Below are 20568 nucleotides of genomic sequence, written 5' to 3' on the forward strand. Positions count from 1 at the left end.
TGATAAAAATAGTTGGCCAATTGGAATCGTTTTTTAAAAATATTTTACAATTGATGGATAAATGAATAGAAATAGGCGAGAAGAACAGATGAACAACCCTCAATCAGCATGCTTATATATTTTCCCCAGTAATATCATTGAAACTTCCCTGATTAGATTATGATGTTATTTGTGGATTTGTATATTGGAAAACGTTTCCCTCTGATATATTGTTTCTTGACTGACCTAAACTTACGACCCACCGAGTCGGAAAGTTTATTATCTGGATCAAGTAATATTCCCACCAAATCTAGTGAAAATATGTATTTATGAGCTATTTGGTCCACATGCAAAAACCCGGGGTGCAGACAATACCCTGCTTGTGTTATATTGACGCACTGGGTAATAAATCATGCCCATACTTTAATAACTGCGTTGTGTTGTCAAAGTATTTGATCTGCTGTTGTTTCAATCCCTAAACAAAAGCAGCACAGAGTTAAATCGAGGATCATATTTGTCCAAAAGTGGATGTTTTCCTGTGAATCTAGTTGAATGATAAGATTTGAGACCTTTCTTAGCCCACTTCTCATCACCTCATCATGTGCTTAATCTGTCTTAATCTAGTCATTTTCAGAGTGGATTATTCTGTTGACTGAGGGACAGGGCAGAGCACTGTGACTCACACTGAGCCCAGTGACTATAGACTCGTGAGGCATCACTGTGTGTGTGTGTGTTCAAGATGCTTTTACATTATGTGTGAATGTAGCAAGAGGAAGTGTGTGTGTGCCTAACATGTTAGTCTCTGTAAATGCACTTGTGGTAAGTGCAGACTTGTGCACAAATGTTTTTGTTTTTCTTGCCAGTGCATCAGCATCTACCTGACCTTGGAAAGTCAGTGAAGGAGAAGAAGCTGCACGTTGACAGGGTTGGTCTTAAGCTGTCAACTACGGCTCATACTATATAGTCCATGGCCATTTCCTGGCCTTCTATCCTGGTCTCAGCCTGTTGCTCTGGACCTAATCCAGTCAACCTCCACTATAATGCTGTAATTACAATCCTTAAGCTGCTGCATCCTGCCACAGGCACAACTCACCTCTCTGCTGGCTAGATTCCCCACTTTTATTAGCTTCTCACATCCACCTAGAGCCTCGTCTAATGCGAGGGCTTCCCTCACAGGTGGACTCCCAGGTGTATTAGGGGTTCTTGGCAAAACCTCAACTTCAAACGAGCAGGAAATGGGAGAATAACTCATATTTTAATGTTCCACCAGATAACGAGTACAACAAACCATGTGGAAGCAAGACTTAGAATATACAGCCTGGCCATCAGCTCTGTAGAGGAGCACAACTGCAAAGCAAAGGCTAATAACCATGCTAAAGTTATAATATCGCTAAGATGTTGATTGGCTCTGGCTTTCTGCCTAACCCTATGCTGTTATGATCTGCCCCTTCTTGTTAACTTCCTGTCATTATCGGAGGATTCAGATGTAGAACAACATCGGCCGGTGGAAAATCCCACAGTAAATGTTTATTTTACACTTAATATTAATACTTTGTAGAAATAAACTTGTTTGCCGTAGATTGGGATATGCTGCTCTGCTCGTATTTACATTTTTAAGAAAGGTCGGGCTGTTCCTGCTGCCCTCTCTCCTCTCTGAGCACAATGCATGATGGTAGATATTGCTCAGTTAGTGACAATTAGGTTTATAAAAAATGGCATGATGCATAATGAAAAACAATGAGTGCACTATATAGGGTATAACATAGTTAAACACAAAAAAATGCCGAACTCACCATATAGTGAACTATATAATGATTATTGAGTGATATCGGACACAGTCTGTTTTTTTTCCCCTATCAGATTTCCTTTCACCTGTGTCTCATTAGTTAATTTGTCCACAGTGAATTTGTGACCTTGAGTTTCCTCTTTTCAGTTGCCAGAACGTTATGTTTAGTCACAACTCCCTTGACGATCTGATTGCACATTATTTCCACAAAGGGCAGAGGTAAAATCCAAAAGCAGACGTTTCTTGCGTAAATAGAAGCATATAGAGAAGAAGATCTGAAGCTTGTGCGCACGCAGGAAATGTGTCCGAGTGCAAGTGTACAGTTTGAGCACAAGCAGAGCAGACCTAAACACAAGCAGGGGCTATTTGAGTTGGAGCGCAGGGTTTTGCTGTCTGCTGCTCTCAAAGTGAAAGACTGAATAAAGATAGGAAAACAACCCATGTCTGTCCATATTGACCATTTTTGGCACATACGTATTGCAATAACATGATATACCACATTCAATATACTATGTAGAGAGGTGAGAGGGATATGAATGTGTATGATTATTCACATACAAGTTTTATTTTGCATAACAACACATGACTTCAGACACTAAAGCACACACTTCACCTTTGCAGTCCTCCACCGAGCTGAAGCAGCCCACTCAACCACCAGATTCAATATATTATTCTCTCAATTGGTCCCATTGAGTTTCCCCCGCTGCTCCTAAACGAGTTAGTCCTCAGAGAGTCGGCCGGGAATGAGGGCCCGGCAGCACTGGAATTGCATTTCTGTTGCTCTGCGATCTACTCTCCGCAATTTAGTCTCTACTTTATGACAAACTGCATTTCCCAGAGTGCACTGCTCCCTGCCCTGGCTCTGTCCTCTTTTTCATGAATCACTCCCATTCACTATGACAACAGGGGAATTGCAGCTTTTCGATGTGCTGATCAGACCGGACTTGTGTTCGTATTACGCTGAAGGGGCGGGGTCACCATAGATTCCCATCCCTGTCTCGTGCCTCTGTTGTGGGCCAGCAGAAGCTCAATGTTTTAAGGTCTCTCCCAGCAGTGGTCAGCTCAATACTAATAAAACCATAATTTACTCGGCTGGGCCTCTGATTGATAGCTCTCTCAAGGCTCTATCGATCAGCCTTTCTCTTATGCGAGTGAGTGTCTTTTGTTAGGGCCGGCCACTTCCTTCCCCCTTGTCTCTTTGCATAAACATTCTCTTAGTGACTAACGGCAACAGTATTGGAATGAATCGCAAACACAGGCCATTGGCATGCTGAGCAGACTGTCTGCTCCTTTAGAAACACAATGAGCTGTTATATCTACTCACTGCACCGAGTGAACTAAGCTACTGTGACTGAGAGCCTCGATGAAGGAATACTGGGGTAAAAGCATAGGATAGCATCTCTGCTGCTTTGATCATCCTGCTGTACCCCCCGCTGCTCCTCATCAATAATAAAACAGCGTTCTAGCTTACCCATTACCTGACCATGTTCCATAATGGTGCAGCTGTAAAACATAAGAGAGTAAGGTAAATTATGACCCGTAGTCCACCGTCATTACAAAGCAAATGGCCACACATAAAACAGCATTTTTTAAAGGAATTGCTTTTCTACTTCTTTGTGAGACCTCATTATATGTAAATTGCATTATTTTGTTTCCACTTGCTGCTTTGTGTTAATATTAACTCATGTCTTTATGTCAACCTAAAAATGTGTGTTGCCCCCCCCCCACATCCCCCTTCACGCTGACCTGTCATCCTCGCGCATCATGCTGTTATGAGCCTGTCACGTTCCTTCAATTTAAAGTACTGACGCTAATTAGCTGTCATATATATCAAAACCTCAGCAATGTCATCTGTGATGGACGTATTTGTGGTGATTTGATGAGTAAACACCGACACACCAGTGACCGTTCCTGTTAATGTGGTACCATACAGTGGTTTGAGGAAATGAGAAAACAGGAAACCAGAAACATGTTCCTCAGGTGAGTAAATGCACTGGCACACTCTGTGGTTTCCTGCCCCGCATGGCATTTACATAATTGGGGTTGCTTGACTGGAAAGTCTTTCAAGTGGTCAAATGAGGGCAAATTTCTTTACATAAAAGCTTTACATTTATGTCTTGGGGTGTTCTTGACGTAGAACTCTGCTGAGACAAGCAAAAATAATAAAAAATAGCGAATGTGGAAGTTAGATATATCTTTATTTCAATAAATGGAATCAAATAAATGGGGAAGATCACTGGTGAAGCGGAGAATATCCTTAGGCAGAAGCTGTGTCTCATGAATTATCATGAGAACTCTAGGGCTGTGTAACACCATGTAAAAACAGTACCCCGAGAAATTCAATGTGTAGTATGAGCGAGTTAGTTTTGTTGCTCTGTTTTGTTGCTCTGATTAATGCAGTGTTTCGTTGGCAAGCAGCAGTAACAGTGTCAGGAAGGACCAAAAAATAAGAAAAACACATTCGATGTCTGCAGAAGATCTCTGTCATGAATAACATCAAAATGCACAGGAAGGCATCCTTGTACATCGTGTGATGAATCTCAAATGAGAGATGAAACCCAGCCAAACATGCTTATCATCAGCCTGTCTGCTTTTCGATGCCGCTGTGATAAATACTGCTTCTTAGAAATGTCATGAACTGCTGCGGCTGCGGCAAATACAAACATTCACTGATCCTATAAGTTCAGAAACAGGAGAGATGAGAGGGAATGCATGTTTTATGAGCTCAGACTTATTTATTATTATTGGAAAAACATTACCTTGAACTTCCCACTCATTAGCTGCAATTTGCAAGTTTTACGATCATCACCTTTTATATTGAAATAAGTTTTGATGATGTCGCACAGTATGCCAATGTCTTTTCTTTCACCCTAACAAGTGCAGCGCCCGTTCTGAACATGCCTGTTTGGAATGGGCTGTTTACTCAGGTAAAGCTGGTTGCAGTTTTCTTTCTGAAACAGTTAAGATGACGGGCAGCAATTGAAACACGTAAGAAAAGACCAACTGCAGGACACAGTCCACAGAATCCTGAAGCGGCACCTCCACTGCTGAACAAAGTGCCGGCTGTTCACCCGTTAATCGTGAAGCTCTGCTCTAATGATCGACAAAGTCACTTGTGTCGATGAGTTTCAACCACTGCTGCTACAGAGCACTGGTCACACGTTTATTTACTGTAAATCTCGTCCAAAATCGCACCAAATTCCACATTGCACTTCCTTGGGCTCTTAACCGTACACATCTCATGTGTGAGGCTTTAAGATTAACAGGTCTTGAGATATGCGTTGCACATGCACAGACATATTTCTGGAATAACTAGATAGATGATGGAAATGTTTTAAACTAACAGAAGTGAGGGGATGAAAGTTGAATAATCTGTATTTGTTAATAACCTACATCAGGGTAATAAATGAAAATACAATGAAAGACTAAGGCCACATAAAAAAAATTATAATGGAAGTGAAATTACTTTTCGTAAATTTAATTGCTTAAACACATGTGCGCGTACATTAGTGGAACTCAGATACAGATGAGAAATTATACAGTCTCTGAAGCAGCCATGCAATTACAACACTTCAAATGAATTGGCAGTGACCAATCAAATCGCCTGATTATCTGGGGCAGAATGGTGGTTTTTCAAATGAGGGGTGGGGGGGACAGTGGCAAAATTAATTGTTCTGGTGTGTGTGTGTGTGTGTGTGCGCGCGTGCAGGTTAATGTGCTAATGTGGCAAGATATCTGCTGTGCAGTTCTGCAGATTTCCACCCAGCCAATCTAGAGATTAAACTACCAAGAAGCATCCAGCTGCTATGCTCTAACAGAGATGATCACACTTCAGCCCACAGGACCAAGCGATGATGAAATCAATGCAATTTTCATGGAGTATGGTGGCCTGGATATGCTGCACCCATCTTAGTCCTCGCCTCTGATGCATTAGGCTGTACTGCTCGGCTCCTCTCCCCCCCAAAGACAGTGATGGATCTGATTCATTTCAATGGTGGCCTCCAGTGCTCACTCCAATTCGGCTGGGTGACAGTGGCAAACTGAGGCTGGCTCCCCACAAATCTGCCTGCTGCCTGGTCAACACAGCAGGGCAGGGGGAGGAGGGGAGGTAGATGTAGCTACCGGGAGCTGGCATCGACATTTAACTCCTGTTTTTCTTATTTGAGGTTTACAACTGACCTCAAATTATTACAGTCTTATCTTTTCTTGACTTTTAGTTTTCGAATTCTCACTCTTACAACCGTTTCAACGCTTCCTGAAGACACTGCAACTTAAGTAATGATTGCCTGTAATGGGACTTTAATGGATGAAATCCAAAATGCACTATTACATCTCACTTCTCCTTTTGTTTCACATACCCTCAATCTTTTTCTGCAACATCATCAATTAGCCGTCTCAGAGCAACTGATGTTGAAATAAATGTCCCCTTAGATACAAACCTGTCAAAATGTATCTCTAAATCATCTCTTCAAATGGATCAAAATTGCAATAAACTTTAATGTAAAAGTGTCATTCTTCATCCGTCTACCTACAGAGCGATAATGCAATGATAAAAAATATATATTTTCAGTGTTTCTCGAGACGTGTTTGTCTGTGACCCCAGCTGTCTGCTCAGTGTCAGTCTGTCTACCTGGCTGCCGACTGGTGAGGGATTAATGAGGACAGGAGAGTGACTGGACCCAAGTGATAGAACTCACTGAACCTTGGGGCTAAATTTTCCCCGGAGGGACATGTATCCTCTCCCATAGTGTGGAGATGGGGAAAGAGGGGAAAGAGTGGGGAGAAGGGATAAAGGATAAAGGCAGAATGAAAAAAAAAAAAAGGCACAGGGCTGCGTTGGAGGGACGAGTTGCTTTAAGTACCACTGAGACAACAATATATAATCCAGGAAGTCTGATTTATGAAAAAAAAAAAAAAAGGATTATAAGATGCCACAACAACAATGCACAGTGATTTATAATACCGGAGCCGTAAAATCCTATAAAAGTGAAGGATTTTTACGGCGACAATTATTTCAGCTTGCGTCGAGATGATCTTAAGGTAAACATTAAATATGACAATACGAGGGCATCGGACTGTGAGTGGGATGTTACAGCCGAAGTTAAACTTTAATGAAGGTTTTTTTTTGTGTGTTTTTGTTTCCCTGTGTTTTCTTGCTGTATCTCTCTCTCTCTCTCTGCACCAATGCTTTGAAAACACTGTAGTCTCATCCGAATTAATAATGGGGAAACATTTTCTCTTTCAGGCCGGACTTTTGTGTTTCTAAAAGCAGCCTAAAACACAAGCCCTGGGATGGAGGGTTCATGGCCATGAAATTAAAATGACAGGCCTGGAAAGGAGGGCTTGACTGTATGGATTAAAGTTAACAGGGAACAAAGCAGTGAGAACAATAATTTTTTTATTTTTAAGCTTATTTTTATAGAACTTTCTTGACAAGGTCAGAACATGCTTTATAGGGGGATAAAACAACAATAATATAAATATAAAAAAAAAAAAATGTGAAGAATTGTTTTTATGAATCTACACAGAGGTCAATTTTTTTTTTTTTAAAGAAAAATTATAATAGCAGCCCAGAAGCTCTACAACATAAATTTGAGTGATACCTGTGGAAATTCAACCTTAGTCTTGGTTGTGTTTATCCCAAGACCTACTAGGTAAAATGTGGGGCACAACAAGTTGAGGGGAAAGGAGGTGAAGATCAGCATTGAAACAAAGAGAAACACAAGCTGACCGGGCACCGGGGGGAATGATGTGGTGAAGAAGAGAGAGACACAGCGCGAGGATGAGGGTTAGCGGGGAGGGTCAAGGGCAGAGTGGGAGAGCGGGGCTCAGCGTGGTGCTTCACACTGACACACAGCCACAGGACACACGCTCCAATTAGAGTCACAGCAACACTAATCAAACCTGATCTACAACCTCTGGCTGCAGGCGGACTGGACGTGTGTTGAAGTATTTACACTTGAATCCACACTCCTGAAATACAGTCACACTGCACTTGGCATTTTGCATTCAGCTAAATGATGTTTGCGTTCGCTCGAGATCGTGAGAGAGTTTAAATAAATAAACTAGGCTGGGATTATTTCTGTGTCACAAAGGATATTTCATAAAGTTGAAATCCCCTGGCTTTCAATATTCTTCACTGTTGCCTCATGACAAATATCCACCTAAACGCAATACATATTCCTTTATCTGCCTATCTGACAGTGTTATTTCGCAGGCCTGTCAATCATAACTCAGTGAAGTGCTTCTTAGATATCATATCAAGGCCCACCGTGGGAAATATGAGACATATCACCTATCTCGCACAGGAAATGGGACTGTTTGAAGATTTGCATGGTGGTGTGGTCGTTTCGTAAAGGTCCTCCTGTAGCTATCTCAAAGCTCTAAAAAAAAAAACTATGGGGGACAGATTATGGCTTGTGGCAAGGTAGAAGGAAGCAACTCTCATTTATCATTCAGTGCAGCTGAATATAGTCATCCCTCTTCTCTATTCTATGTCTTCTACTTATACACACACAGGATTTCAATTGAAGTATGCATAAGCGTTTGTTGAGTTCGTATAAAGAATATGTACGATATACTGAATGTGAATTGTATTAACAGTCTTTTAAACTGAAACAAAGGCAGACCAATGAAGTACTTGTGAGGGGAAATGGTCCCTAGCACCTTAGTGTGATTCCTCCCTCTCTGTTCGGTTACCTCATTGTTTGTGGCCACCCGCCGAGCCACGATGAGCTGGATCATCCCTCGCTTGTTGCCCTCGACAGACATGGATGTCCGCAGCGTCTCCATGGCCTCCTGGTTGGTCTTCCCGAGCAAAGACTCGGCATTAACTGCAATGAGCTGGTCATTGACATGTAAACGCCCATCCTGCAGAAAAACACAAGGGGAGAGTTAGATCCTTTTGTTAGTTGTTTATGTTAACATGAACATGTATAGTCTGAAGCAATTCTCGGGATCACGCAGACCTCCGGTATTCATGAACACTTGAATGAATCACCTGATTCAAATCATATATAATTTTTCAAGGGAAAAGTGAAATATTACAGAATGGTGTAGGTTAATAAAACAATATCAATAAATATCACAATGTAATTTTCATTAATAGCAATATAACAAATTTCTCAAGACTTATACATTGTGTTAGCAGAGTGAGGAGGTTTAACACATAATTGATCCACCTCGAATTTGTAACTTGTTTTGCTTTTTGTGTATTTGTATTTTCCTGCTCATAAAGATGAGTTTAAAACCAGATACTCTAGACAGAAGAATAACTTGAATAAGAAACAAAATAAATAATATGACATTTATTGAAATAATTATCAATATTGACTGAATTTAAGATTTTATCCTTGCCCTTTTCACAGACCATTTCTGCCACAAGGTAAAAATTTACAACATAAGTCTAATGCCACTTACAAACATCATGCGACCACTTAAATATCACAAAGACAGTGACTTTGATATGTTTACATGCAGCAGCAGCAGCAGCTCTACAGCACAGTGACCCATCTGTGTACTTACCTGTAGGTCCTTGTCAAAACCAGGAATAAAATCAATCAAATCCATCAACGAATAGTCAGAAGATAAGTGAGTGGGAGTAGTTACTTGCCTTGCTAGCAGCCCCTCCGTTTATAATGGACTTCACAAAGATGCCCAAGTCGGCGTGGTTCTCCTTGGAGCGATTGCCTTTGACGCTGACACCTAGGCCTGCGGAGCCTGAATCGCTCAGTGGGATCTCAAAGGTCATGAACTCTCTCGAACCGTCAGGGGTTAACACCATGTCATCTTCCTCTGGCTGCTGAGGGTAGTGAAGAAAGAGAGGGATGTCTCTATCAGATCAGTTTTTATTCTAAATCAGTTGGGCATCAAAAAACGCAATCATCTCTGCTGATCATGTGCTAATCAATTATTCAAGTTACATAGAATGGACAATTAGGTTTTTAGGCTGTGATCGTTAAGCTTTATCATCAAGCTAAAGCAAACTGTTGCTGAGCCCCAGTTTTACATTTGAATGCCTGTGAAAAGTATCCAACCATAACTTTGGTGAAGAGACAGAAAAACAAAGAGATTTAAAAAAAAAAGAGGATGGTGGAACAAAGTTGAAAAAGACAAGGGATGGGAATGACAAGAAAATGGAAAGCGAGCGGGAGACAAGATAAAGAGGCGTAAGATGAGTGGAGCGGGGGAAGAAAGCAAATGGGTGGCAAGCATGTCACATATTGTATCTCAGGGCTGTCATCGTCAATTGGCCATACTGTCTAGCCAAGCGCTGCTAATTCCTCCACCATCATGAGCTCGGTGTATTAACAGTGGGGACGGCGGAGAACTTTTGAAACCGCCAGAAAGCAATTTGATACTCAAACAACGGCGGCTTCCTTTGAACAACAGTCCTTTGAAGGATCATTATTGACACGTTAAGAATGTGACCTTCTTTACTTGTGCAATCCTTTATGGAAAAATCCCCATAGTTGCCTTTTGTTGCAGGGGTGTGCTGCAGATCCTCAGTACACAAAATATATATCTTTCATTTAGCTGCCAGAGAGGTGTGAGAGAGAGCGTCTAATAGGCAGGGAGATCAACTGAGCTGGAAAATAGTCCATCAAACATCCACTGCAATCTCTCCTAACTATTTTCACTGGTGTCTAACAAAGAGCGTCTGGAACAAGTAACCAGAAGAATAGTATTTTATGTCTAACTTGCAGCGGTACAGTGGTGTGAGAGAAAGCTAATAGTGTAGGGAAAACACGAGGGGGACTTGTATTTTTCTTCTTGGTTAGAAAAAAGGACGAAACCTGGAAAGGACTTAATCAAATATTTTCCATTTAAAGATTGTTGCTGCTCACGTACACTGAACATACGCCTGCTGGTGTAAACAAGCATGCGCATGCTGGTGTAGAAAGAAGCATTTGCTGTTGGTTGCAGAAAGTGCGTAGGGCTACAAATGAGAAGTAGCAATGGTGAAAGGTAAAATGTTAAATTTAACTACACAACAGCTGTTAGCAAAGACACCAGGGCGAGCCCCTCTTTGAAGTGATTACTCCTGTTGCGTTCTACACTTGTAACCGAGGCTAATGCCAGTTGTTTTCTTCCTGGATGGAATAGGAGCCTGTCAAATCAGCAAGGCTATATTGAGACAGAAAAGACCCAATCAGACAACCTTTCTGAGTGTCTAACTGAGTTTTCAAACCAAACATTCTGAAGTAGTGGAGACGCCAGGTGTGTCCACAGGACAGGAAGTCTCAGAGCTCTGCTGAACTACTGTGATTGGCCAGATTGGTTTACTGTACATGAGTATTTATTGCCATGGCAGCCAAATCCACATGATTGGAAATTAACCCCAGGAACCCACTGCAAGAGCTTTAAATAGACTCAAATCAATACATGTGGTTGCATACACATGCAAACACACACAAACACACGCACACACACACACACACACACACACACACACACACACACACACACAGACACACACACACACACAGACACACACACACACAGAACCAGATGGATGGCAGCCAGGTGTGTGCCCTTCACAGCTGCTGGGATAAAGAGTGAAGGCGAGGAATAAAGGAAAGATATAGAGAATAATATGCTTTTTTGGGGGGGAGTTATTAGGATGCAGTGGAGTGTTCAGGTGAAGGCTCTTTTCAACACCTTCTGACTGAGCCCCTATTCTCCGGACAAACCTTCTATCTGGCCCCTTTTTCTTTTTCTCTGTTTTTCTTTCAAACTGGGAGTACACCTGTCTGTACACTCTGCCAAGTGGGCTTTGTACCTGAATGGACTATTAGTTAATTCAGACCACTGGAATTCATTTAATTGTGCTGCATTTCAACAACTGTAGCACCTTTATTCGAGAAATCCCTGGCTCTAGTTAGGAAATAACCCGTTCCTTTCCCTCAGAGAAGACAAAGGAGCTAGGGGGATAGACAAAAAACAACTGTTGAAGAACTGTTATTTGGGGTAAATATAATGCATCTTAAACTTCAGAATTGATATCTATACAATCTATGAGCGCTTATATTGGAGCCCCCTTAACTAATGGGTTGTGATAATTTGGTTTCCAATGCAGGCCCCCTAGCAACACAGCACAAACATACACTGAAAAAAGCTCATGCGTCATTGGCAGGATCAGTCTTTCTCTTTAATGAAGATGTTTTTATCAAAATAAAAGGTAAATATTGGCTCTGAGTTAGCTCACTGGAAAGGCTTTTAGCCCCACAGCGGAAGATGGCATACACTGGATAAAAAAGAGTACTTTGGATGGACCCCATCTAAGCCTGTGTGTGCGCGCGTACTTGTGCACACACTCTCTTCCAAAATTATGACAGAATAACCACCCACTCAGAGCTGTGTTCCGGGAGTAGCGGGCCAAGGCAGAGAATGAGAGAGCAGTGTAACATTTCCATCAGACAGGACCAAGCGCTTCTAGCTAAGAATGAGTTTGTCAGGCTGCTTGACAGGCCTTGTTGCAGCGATTCAGCTCTGGCAGAGCCGGATTCATCTGCCTCTGTGCGGGAGAAAAAAGGCAGTGAGCTCATTGTTCCGTGCTCAGTCCCATACATGCACCTGAGACAGAGGACTGGCAATAGATGAAGTGATGTAAAAAACTGAAAAGAGTGCATGCTTAAATCAACTTTAAACACCAGGAAAAAGTTACATATGAACTGATAACACTGTGAAACCTTTTTTGGTGTTTTTCACAGGTACGGTCACTGGAAGAAAAACCTTTCAGAAATTCCAATTGTCTCATAAAACAGAAAAGACAACATCCTCCCCAGAGAAAGAGCCCTCACTAATAATGGCTGATTATCTCACACCTCCACAGCTACAAGCAGCTGAGCCAGGAGCACACTTCACTTGATCCAAGTGGGTTTGGACACATACACAGGGCAATAAATTTTTCTATAGCATCACTAAACATGAGTTTGGAGTGGTGGACTGCAGTTGTAAAGGAGGCTGTGCCATTGTCCATCTTCTGCCTTTCAGGAAACAGACTCATCTGACCTCTGCTTGAACTCTTTGTTTTGTGATTGAACAGTAATTCTCCGATCATATTCAGCTTGTTTATGGCCACGGCTGTTTCAATGTGAGGAAGCTTACCAAAATCCATGAGTGTTACCATCATAGAATTTAAAATTTAAAGGGGACATATTATGCCCATTTTATTACAAGTCGATATGGTTCCTTGGGGTCTTAATGAAATGTCTGTAAGATATTTTGGTCAAAATACCACAAGGATCATTTAAAACAGCACCTTGTTATCATGTCTAAAACAGCCCTCTTCAGATTGACCTGGTAGACATGTCAGCTACCCAAATTAACGTGTAGAAGCACTACAAAAGTGGAATTTTCAGAATATGTCCCCTTTAAAAAAAAGTCTAAAATATGTCCATATAACTAAAACTGTCTAATAATAATTTCTGGTGAATAAACCGATGCAGTGCTGTGTTCCGGCAGTGATCATTAAGGTCAAACTTATTACTACCACTTTTGAGTGGAGTGCCTGTAAGAAGCCAACGTCTCCTTTCTGCTCTCTCTGACTCAGCCATGCAGTCACAGTCCATTATGCGATGAAGTCCTTTATTAATTAACACTGTGATGGGGTAGCTCCAATTCATTACAGTCCATTGTCTGGGCAGGGGACAGTGATAGAGGCAGCATTGGAGCAGAGACATAAGCAGGTGAACCGAAGAGGGTAGGGAGAAAACATTGCTCATTACTCTTGCAAAAATATCCCGTCTGCTTAATCTGCCTTTTTGTTTTGTTTCTACCTCACTAAACTTGTCACGCACTAACAAGGAAGGTGTGTTAAATGTGTTCAAGTGTGTGTTGGAGAAACATTGCAACAGAAAAAGCTCGAGTGAGATACAAGAGGCAGAACGACAGAGAGAGAGAGAGAGAGAGAGAGAGAGAGAGAGAGAGAGAGAGAGAGAGAGAGAGAGAGAGAGAGAGAGAGAGAGAGAGAACGCAAATGAATCACAATTAGTTCTATTCACACAAAACTCTGAGTTCTCCGCACATCACTGCCTAAAACAATTAACACTGCTGGAAACTTCTTTCCACTCTTGGCCCAATTTGGCGACATTAAAGGTCATTGGAAATGAATTTAAAAAGGCTAAGAGAAATCAGCCATGTATGTAATTGCAAAAGGGGCGTACGCGTGGTAAGTATTGTAACACAAATTTCTTTGGTGCTGTTTCTTCTCATAACATTTTCAGACAAAGGGATGGAATATTAAACACCTCTCAGTCTAAAGCAAAACGCAGGCTTTTCCAGGTTCAATCACACAAAACTGAAGGTCACGGCGAGCAGTGGAGGGTCGGAAGTGTTTGTGAACTAACAACATGTGTTCTTCAACCCGGCAGATTTAGAGTCAGCGATGACAAACTTGAAGTGAAATCCACTGGGGATGTTGTAATGAGAAAGCTCATGTGGCTCATTAGCAGAGTAATTTCAGTTTCTATGATGGCGTCTAAGGCAATATACGCCTATATCACTGCAAATGTTTTGAGGTTATGAGACTCTGAGTGGAGCAACCGAACGGAAGCTGGTATGGGGGGGATTGACTTCAGGCTTCTGTAGGCGATTTAGGAAAACAATTGCATCCAATCAAGATGAACATGAAAAACAAAAGGTGACTGTTTCAGTCTACTTGGCAACTGGAAATGTTTGCAAAGGCTTTTCAGTGGATCCCACCTACAGACGCACATCATGAACCAGATGCCTCTCATTTCAAGCTAATGGCGGATAAAAAGTACTTTGCTATGTCCAACCGCACACGCACACTTCAAACCATTATGTGTTCTGGAATTAGATGCTGGATCCCCCTAGGGAGAGTAACTGTGTCGCCATAAGTGGCCTTTAACTACCTTGTTTATCGGCATAGCACAAGGCTGCGGTGCGCCCTCCCGTTCTCCGCCGTGACAGCAAGCATAATTATGGGAACAGCTGCTGAAAAGTGCTCGACGGAAAACAGGTGGTGTAGAGAAGACGCGCTCGGAAATCGTTAACCAGGCTGGCATTGTCTTCAACCACAGTTGGCAGCTTTCCCTTTAATCACGACAGAGCATGTTTCTGAACTCTGCACTTTGATCAAAAAACCTCTTCTCCCGCAGCCAAATTAATAATGTAGGAATTCAACTCATCAGCATCCTTGAAATGGAAAATAAGAGCCAGAGAAAAACAAGAGAAAACCGAATAAAGAAAATGAAAGAGAAAAGGAGGAAGAAAGAACAATGTGTGTTTCTCTGCTAAAAATCAAAGAATAAAGCAAGGTATGAATTTTATAAAGCTTTCATGGATAATTTGCCCCCAAGAGGAAGCTAGATGTCGAAGGTATATTTATGTGTAATGGTAACACATTGGAGTCCAGATCACCATGTCCTCTCATTTCAGTCATTTCTAGGCAGAGAGTGGAAGAGAAAGTGACGAGATGCATCTGCCGCTGCCAAACTGTTCTGAAGAGCTTTGCAAAGTCACAGATGCGATTGCTGATTGCAGGTTGCCAAACCTCAATCCTACACAACTCCTTCCAAAGGCTTTTAGAGCAATTCCTGTAATTTGACTTCACCTGAGTCCCAACTATATTTTTAGAACAAATTTGCCAAGTAGGGGTCAGCCAACACTCGACGTTTGTAATAGCAGAGCAATTTCCTGATTACATCCAATTACATTTGAGCAGCTGGTTTGTTTTTTAAGTTGTATCATAGGGTACGACTGGGAATTCATTATTGAAGGAGTGTGAATACTGGAAAAAGGCTGAAACATCTTAAATTATCAGATCCACACGTAACAAATTACTCATCTCCTCGAGTTGTTAGCCAAGTTTCACTAAGGTAAAATATCTGGCTCAGCCACCTGCTGTTACATAAATAAACTCCTTAAGAGACAGAGCAAAAACTGTCTTTCTGCAGAACTTTATTAGCAAAAAGTTACAATGCATTACATCATCTTTATGGTGAGGCTAAAGAGCATTACTCTAAGAGACATCTAATTATATTAACACCAGAGATGTAATTCTTTGGCATGACAGCCGATACCACGTAGCTTAAGATAGCACTGTTTATCACCACTTCAATGTAATACCCTCAAAGTGTTATCTGTGCTGTTACAACACTGAAAAGGCTCCCGCTTTGTGGGGAAGGAGTTCAAGAAGATGTGGGCCATCTAATCTAATTTCTTGTATTGTTTTCATAGATTCCATATAATATCAAAGCAAAGGGTTGAATCTCTGATCCTAGATGAACTTTACTAACAGCAAGCATCAACATGAATCGATGAATGGCGCCTTATGAGAAATTTATTAAGGAATTCTGATGTATTTTGTGATACTCTTTTGAAGCAGATTGTGTATCCGTTAAGAATCGTGCAGTCTCCGTACAAAAAATCCCTGTTTGCCTGTCCTGTGTTAATGCTACAGAGCTAGTTCAGACTTATTCCATTATTAATAATGAACATCAACAATATACATGCCGAGTGTGAAGCAAATAAGATTAAAGGTTCTTCAGATATGTGTTCCACATGCACAGAGACCGACTGCTGTTTGTGGAATTAGAAGGTCGATGCATCCAGTTTCAGACATGCTTGATATTATTCAGTTTGGATTTAGTTGTTTCCATACTCGCAACAAGGCCTCATACTTAAAGTTTTTGAGTGTCAATAACAAAGTGGAATTCTACTTTAAGGAGGAAAAGGAAGAATGAGGAGACGTTAACTTGGCTCGGACTCAACTAATCTGTGTATCATTTAGTTGCTTCCAAAGACAGGGGATTGTGTTTTGTTTGCCTTGTATCAATCCATTTCTCCCTCTACCGACTCGGCAAATGGATCTCAGCAGCGAGAAAATCAATACGGCGTCCTAGAAGTCTGTTCTTGTCTTTAATATGGGCAAAATATTGAATGACAACCTCACTGTACTGCGGGTGGCACATCAAGAACCAGCTGTGTAACACTGTTAGAAGTATGATTAAGAAACCAAGAAACCAAGATATCATCTGATGTGAATAATTGTGCAGAAGCTACGCAACGCTGACGTTGATTGCTTCAACTTGGAGGAGAAAAACAATGGAGGGCTTGTTTGGACTGAACCATTTCGGGGAACCAAATGCTTTTATTTGCACTGTATATAACTATTTCAAGATCTTGTATAAATAGCAGTATTTTAGCTTAAACAAATCTGGAGTAGTTCTGAATGCCTCAGTCGCATTCAGCTGGTAAAAATGTGGCAGGGAGGATTTAAAACCAGACCACCGGGGTTGGCACTTATGAAACAGGCCATTAGTCTGCTATAATTGTCAGCAATATTGTCACGCATTTGTCCTCAGCATTCGCACGAGCCATAAATTTGGCTGTCACATCAATCAGAGTCCGGAATTAATTGCACAATTAAGATTCTTATTGCTTGGCAGATATAGCTACTAATGGATCAGTGACAAGTGTGATATGATCATAAAGAGGGTTTTTAATGTACTGTTTGATTGCTCTTATGTAGTCTGCAGTGTTACAACATGAGGCTTCACGAGTCCATTTGTTCCCCACAGTGCATAGTCCTATTGGATATGAAAGATACTGTTTATGTGGGGGTCACAGAATGATGTAAGGGTGAGCACTGACAACGTTAATATGGTACAAGAGCATATGTGACTAATCAAAACCCATATTGTGTGTCATGTTTTACTTGGGGTGGTTCAGTATTTCTGCTGTTATTTAAAATATGATTAAATTGTGACTGAAAATGCGTTTATGCGTTTGTGTGTGTGTGTGTGTGTGTGTGTGTGTGTGTGTGTGTGTGTGTCCGTAAGGCAATGAGTGAAACCTGTGTCAGCAGCGATGCTTACAGGCTAATTCACTTATGCCTCAGCAAGGGTTTTACAGTGAATTAAAATGATTTGTCATGAGTGGGGACGTGGCAGTATATCTCCCTCCACTTATTGTTTGTGTCACAACAAACTGGTAGTCGCAGATTATATTTCTCTGCCTTTGTCTCTAAATGGCACCACAACAGGTGAATGGATGTGGCGCTCCACCACTGACGGCACCGTGTGGATGGACATCATTCTTTGGACTCCTGCCACCGCTTGTTGCACAGTGACTCGTGACATTTGACTTAGTTATTACAGGAAAAAGGGAGCTATGAGAACTCAATCTCCCAGCCACAAAGCCGGGGGAAACGTGGACCAGAGGCACAGCTTTGCTCGCAGCTGTAAGAACAAACAGCGCTGCACGCTGGGAGATAAATGTCTACAATAAATAACATCCGCTGGCTATGCGTAGGAAGTGTGCACTACATACCATGTGTGTTTTTAAATGTTGTGCTTGTTTCCGAGCAAGAGTGAGAATGTGTGTGTGAGTCGTAAGGCGTATGAGGTCATGAAGAGAGAGAGAATGGTGCTCTGGGAGACAAATGCTTTTTAATTTAGGTGGGAGCTACACCTCACTCCAAACTGCCCATATTTTAATTATCTCCACAATGATTACTTTTGGATTACAGCCACAATTGCTATTTATTATTCATGTATGTTTTTTTGTCTTGCCATCTCTTATCTTGTCCTGTTGGACCATGTTCAAACTACATTGATCTAAAAAGGAGGAGGGTGCTTTATACCAGATTTAGCTACTCGTATGGATCACTAAAAAGGTGTGACCCAGAGATCATTTATGTAGATGTTATCTCAAGACCACAAAGTGACCAAGTATCTTCATGAGTTTCCTCCAAGATGTCATACCTGCCCATCTGATGATACAAGTTTCTGTCTCCAAACAATTACTTCACAGCGATTCTTCTGACATCTCTTCCGTCTGTTGTAATCCCGCACTGAAATCGCTGATTCAACATCCCAGAGCTGTCAAGTAATGGAACAGCACTTCAATAGACAGGTGACTTTGTTCACATGCCCATTGATCAGAGCTGCCTGCCGCATCTTCAGGTTTCATGTTAAGCTCCAAGGGAGAACGCTGTACTTTATGTCCCTACTCGTCTCGTCTCAAACTCTTTGAATGAACATGTCTTACTGTCTGAAGGTCACACAATGTATAATACAACAGAAAACCAAATATATGCACAACTCCCTTGCTCCCTCTAGTTATATTATAGAATAGACGGCGTGAGATCAATGGAGAAGCAAGAGGTTTGAAAAAACAGGCCTATTAGGAAGATTACAGAGTTCGGTAAAGGTTAAAGCTTTACTACTTCTCTGAAACTACATGTGTACGTCTCCAAATGGATATTGATATCCTTGGAGTAGAGCGGGTGTAGTTGCCGCACAGACAAAGACAACGGGAAATCACAGAGACAACGCCCCACTTCACTCTATTGCCATTTAACCTTTTTCTCTTCCCAGCAAGTACATGTTTATTGACAGGTATTGAGAGCGAGTGGGATTGCTGCTGAAAGCATGTCAAAATACACCCGACCGTGGTAATTAAAGACGCAGCGCAAACACGTTGGGGGGGTAAATTAATTCCTCTAGGGGTTCGTGCTCTATGCCTGGCACACAATAAAACATCTAAACAAAGGGATTTTTTCAGCTTTGACATTAAACATCAGCAGGCAAATGTCAACTAGACAGGAAAAAAATCAACAACGCTCCTTTCTATTCTCATCTATACAGCTGCCAGTGTGCGTGTGTGTGGATGTGTGTGTGTGTGTGCACGAAGACAATACTTCTTTGACAGATGCCGGCAGTTCTCTGGCACGTCACTCACACTGCATTTTAAAACGTCATCGTCACATTATCATTCAGGGAATTAGATGAATGACGGCATGTAAACAGTCATCTATACAAGTGTGGTGATGTGTGTCCTTGCACTAGAAAATTGTGTAGCATACATGCACACAAACACAAACACACCGTACAATCACCGACTGTGTGACTGAGGAGGCAATTACCAAGCATGCTTTTCCACCATGCTTTATTTGCAATAACTGTCATCGGCAGAGTCTTGGCCTCCTTATCTGATTTTTATGAACATACTTGGAGGGATTATTGAGATTTGTGAGAGCACCGCGATGAAATGTGAAAGTGAGAAAAAAAAGAAACAGTAAGGGAGAGCAAAATGCTAATATTCCATGCAAAGTGATGAAATATTAACGATCTCTCACAGCATGTAGAAGTTGGTCGGGAGAAGAAAAAAAGCAGAACACAGAGAGAAAGAGATTATTAGACGATGTTTCCATGATGAGCTTTTTTCTAATCCCGTCATGCCTGAGGAGCTCAGAGAGTGAAGCCGTCAAACTCTCTCACCGCACAACTCAAGAGTCGACAGGCCAGGGGCAGCTGCGCATTTTTTAACACTCCTCACAGCATCGTTCAGCAGCTGTGGAGCATGAATCAGTTCACTGCTTCTCTCCAGTTAGCATTTGAGTGTCGGCTTTAGTGGTTAAAGATCAGTTTCAGTGACTTTACGGTCACATGTCAGAGGAGGTCAGTGTACAGTCGAGAAGAAAAACACTTGTATCATAACAATAACATCTTATAAGATTGTGCAAGATTCCTGAATTCAAAGATCGGGGCTTCTTTAAGATGATTGGGAATAGTAAATGTGGAAATTAGTGTAAAACTGCAGACCAGTTCTAGTGTATCTAAATTTAGGGGGTGGTGCTTTTCTTACAGCACATTAGCGGAGTAGAAAGTGTCTCAGAGGGCCATTACTCTGCACCCTGAACAGCTCCAACAGCGGGGTTAACAGCGCAAGTGCCAGGCTGAGTATTCTAGTGTAGCAGGGAGGTTGGCATCGGGGGCCTCTGGTCTGCCAAGGTGCAGTGACGCCTGAGCCTGCTGTCAGAGCCGCGGAGC

At 41.7% G+C, this 20568-nt stretch overlaps 1 protein-coding gene across 4 annotated transcripts in view; it reads right to left on the bottom strand.

Moving 5' to 3' along the window:
* Positions 1–20568, bottom strand: part of LOC128425802 (partitioning defective 3 homolog) — a 343569-nt gene that overhangs the window by 146584 nt on the left and 176417 nt on the right. For all 4 annotated transcript variants that reach the window (XM_053412630.1, XM_053412629.1, XM_053412628.1 and 1 more), the window contains 2 exons: positions 9378–9566; positions 8465–8635 (listed from right to left, as the gene is read on the bottom strand). In XM_053412630.1, the coding sequence (XP_053268605.1) occupies positions 8465–8635; positions 9378–9566 (360 nt within the window). The remainder of the gene's footprint in view (positions 1–8464; positions 8636–9377; positions 9567–20568) is intronic.

The sequence above is a fragment of the Pleuronectes platessa genome, chromosome 20 (genome assembly GCF_947347685.1).
Source record: "Pleuronectes platessa chromosome 20, fPlePla1.1, whole genome shotgun sequence".
NCBI lineage: Eukaryota > Metazoa > Chordata > Actinopteri > Pleuronectiformes > Pleuronectidae > Pleuronectes > Pleuronectes platessa.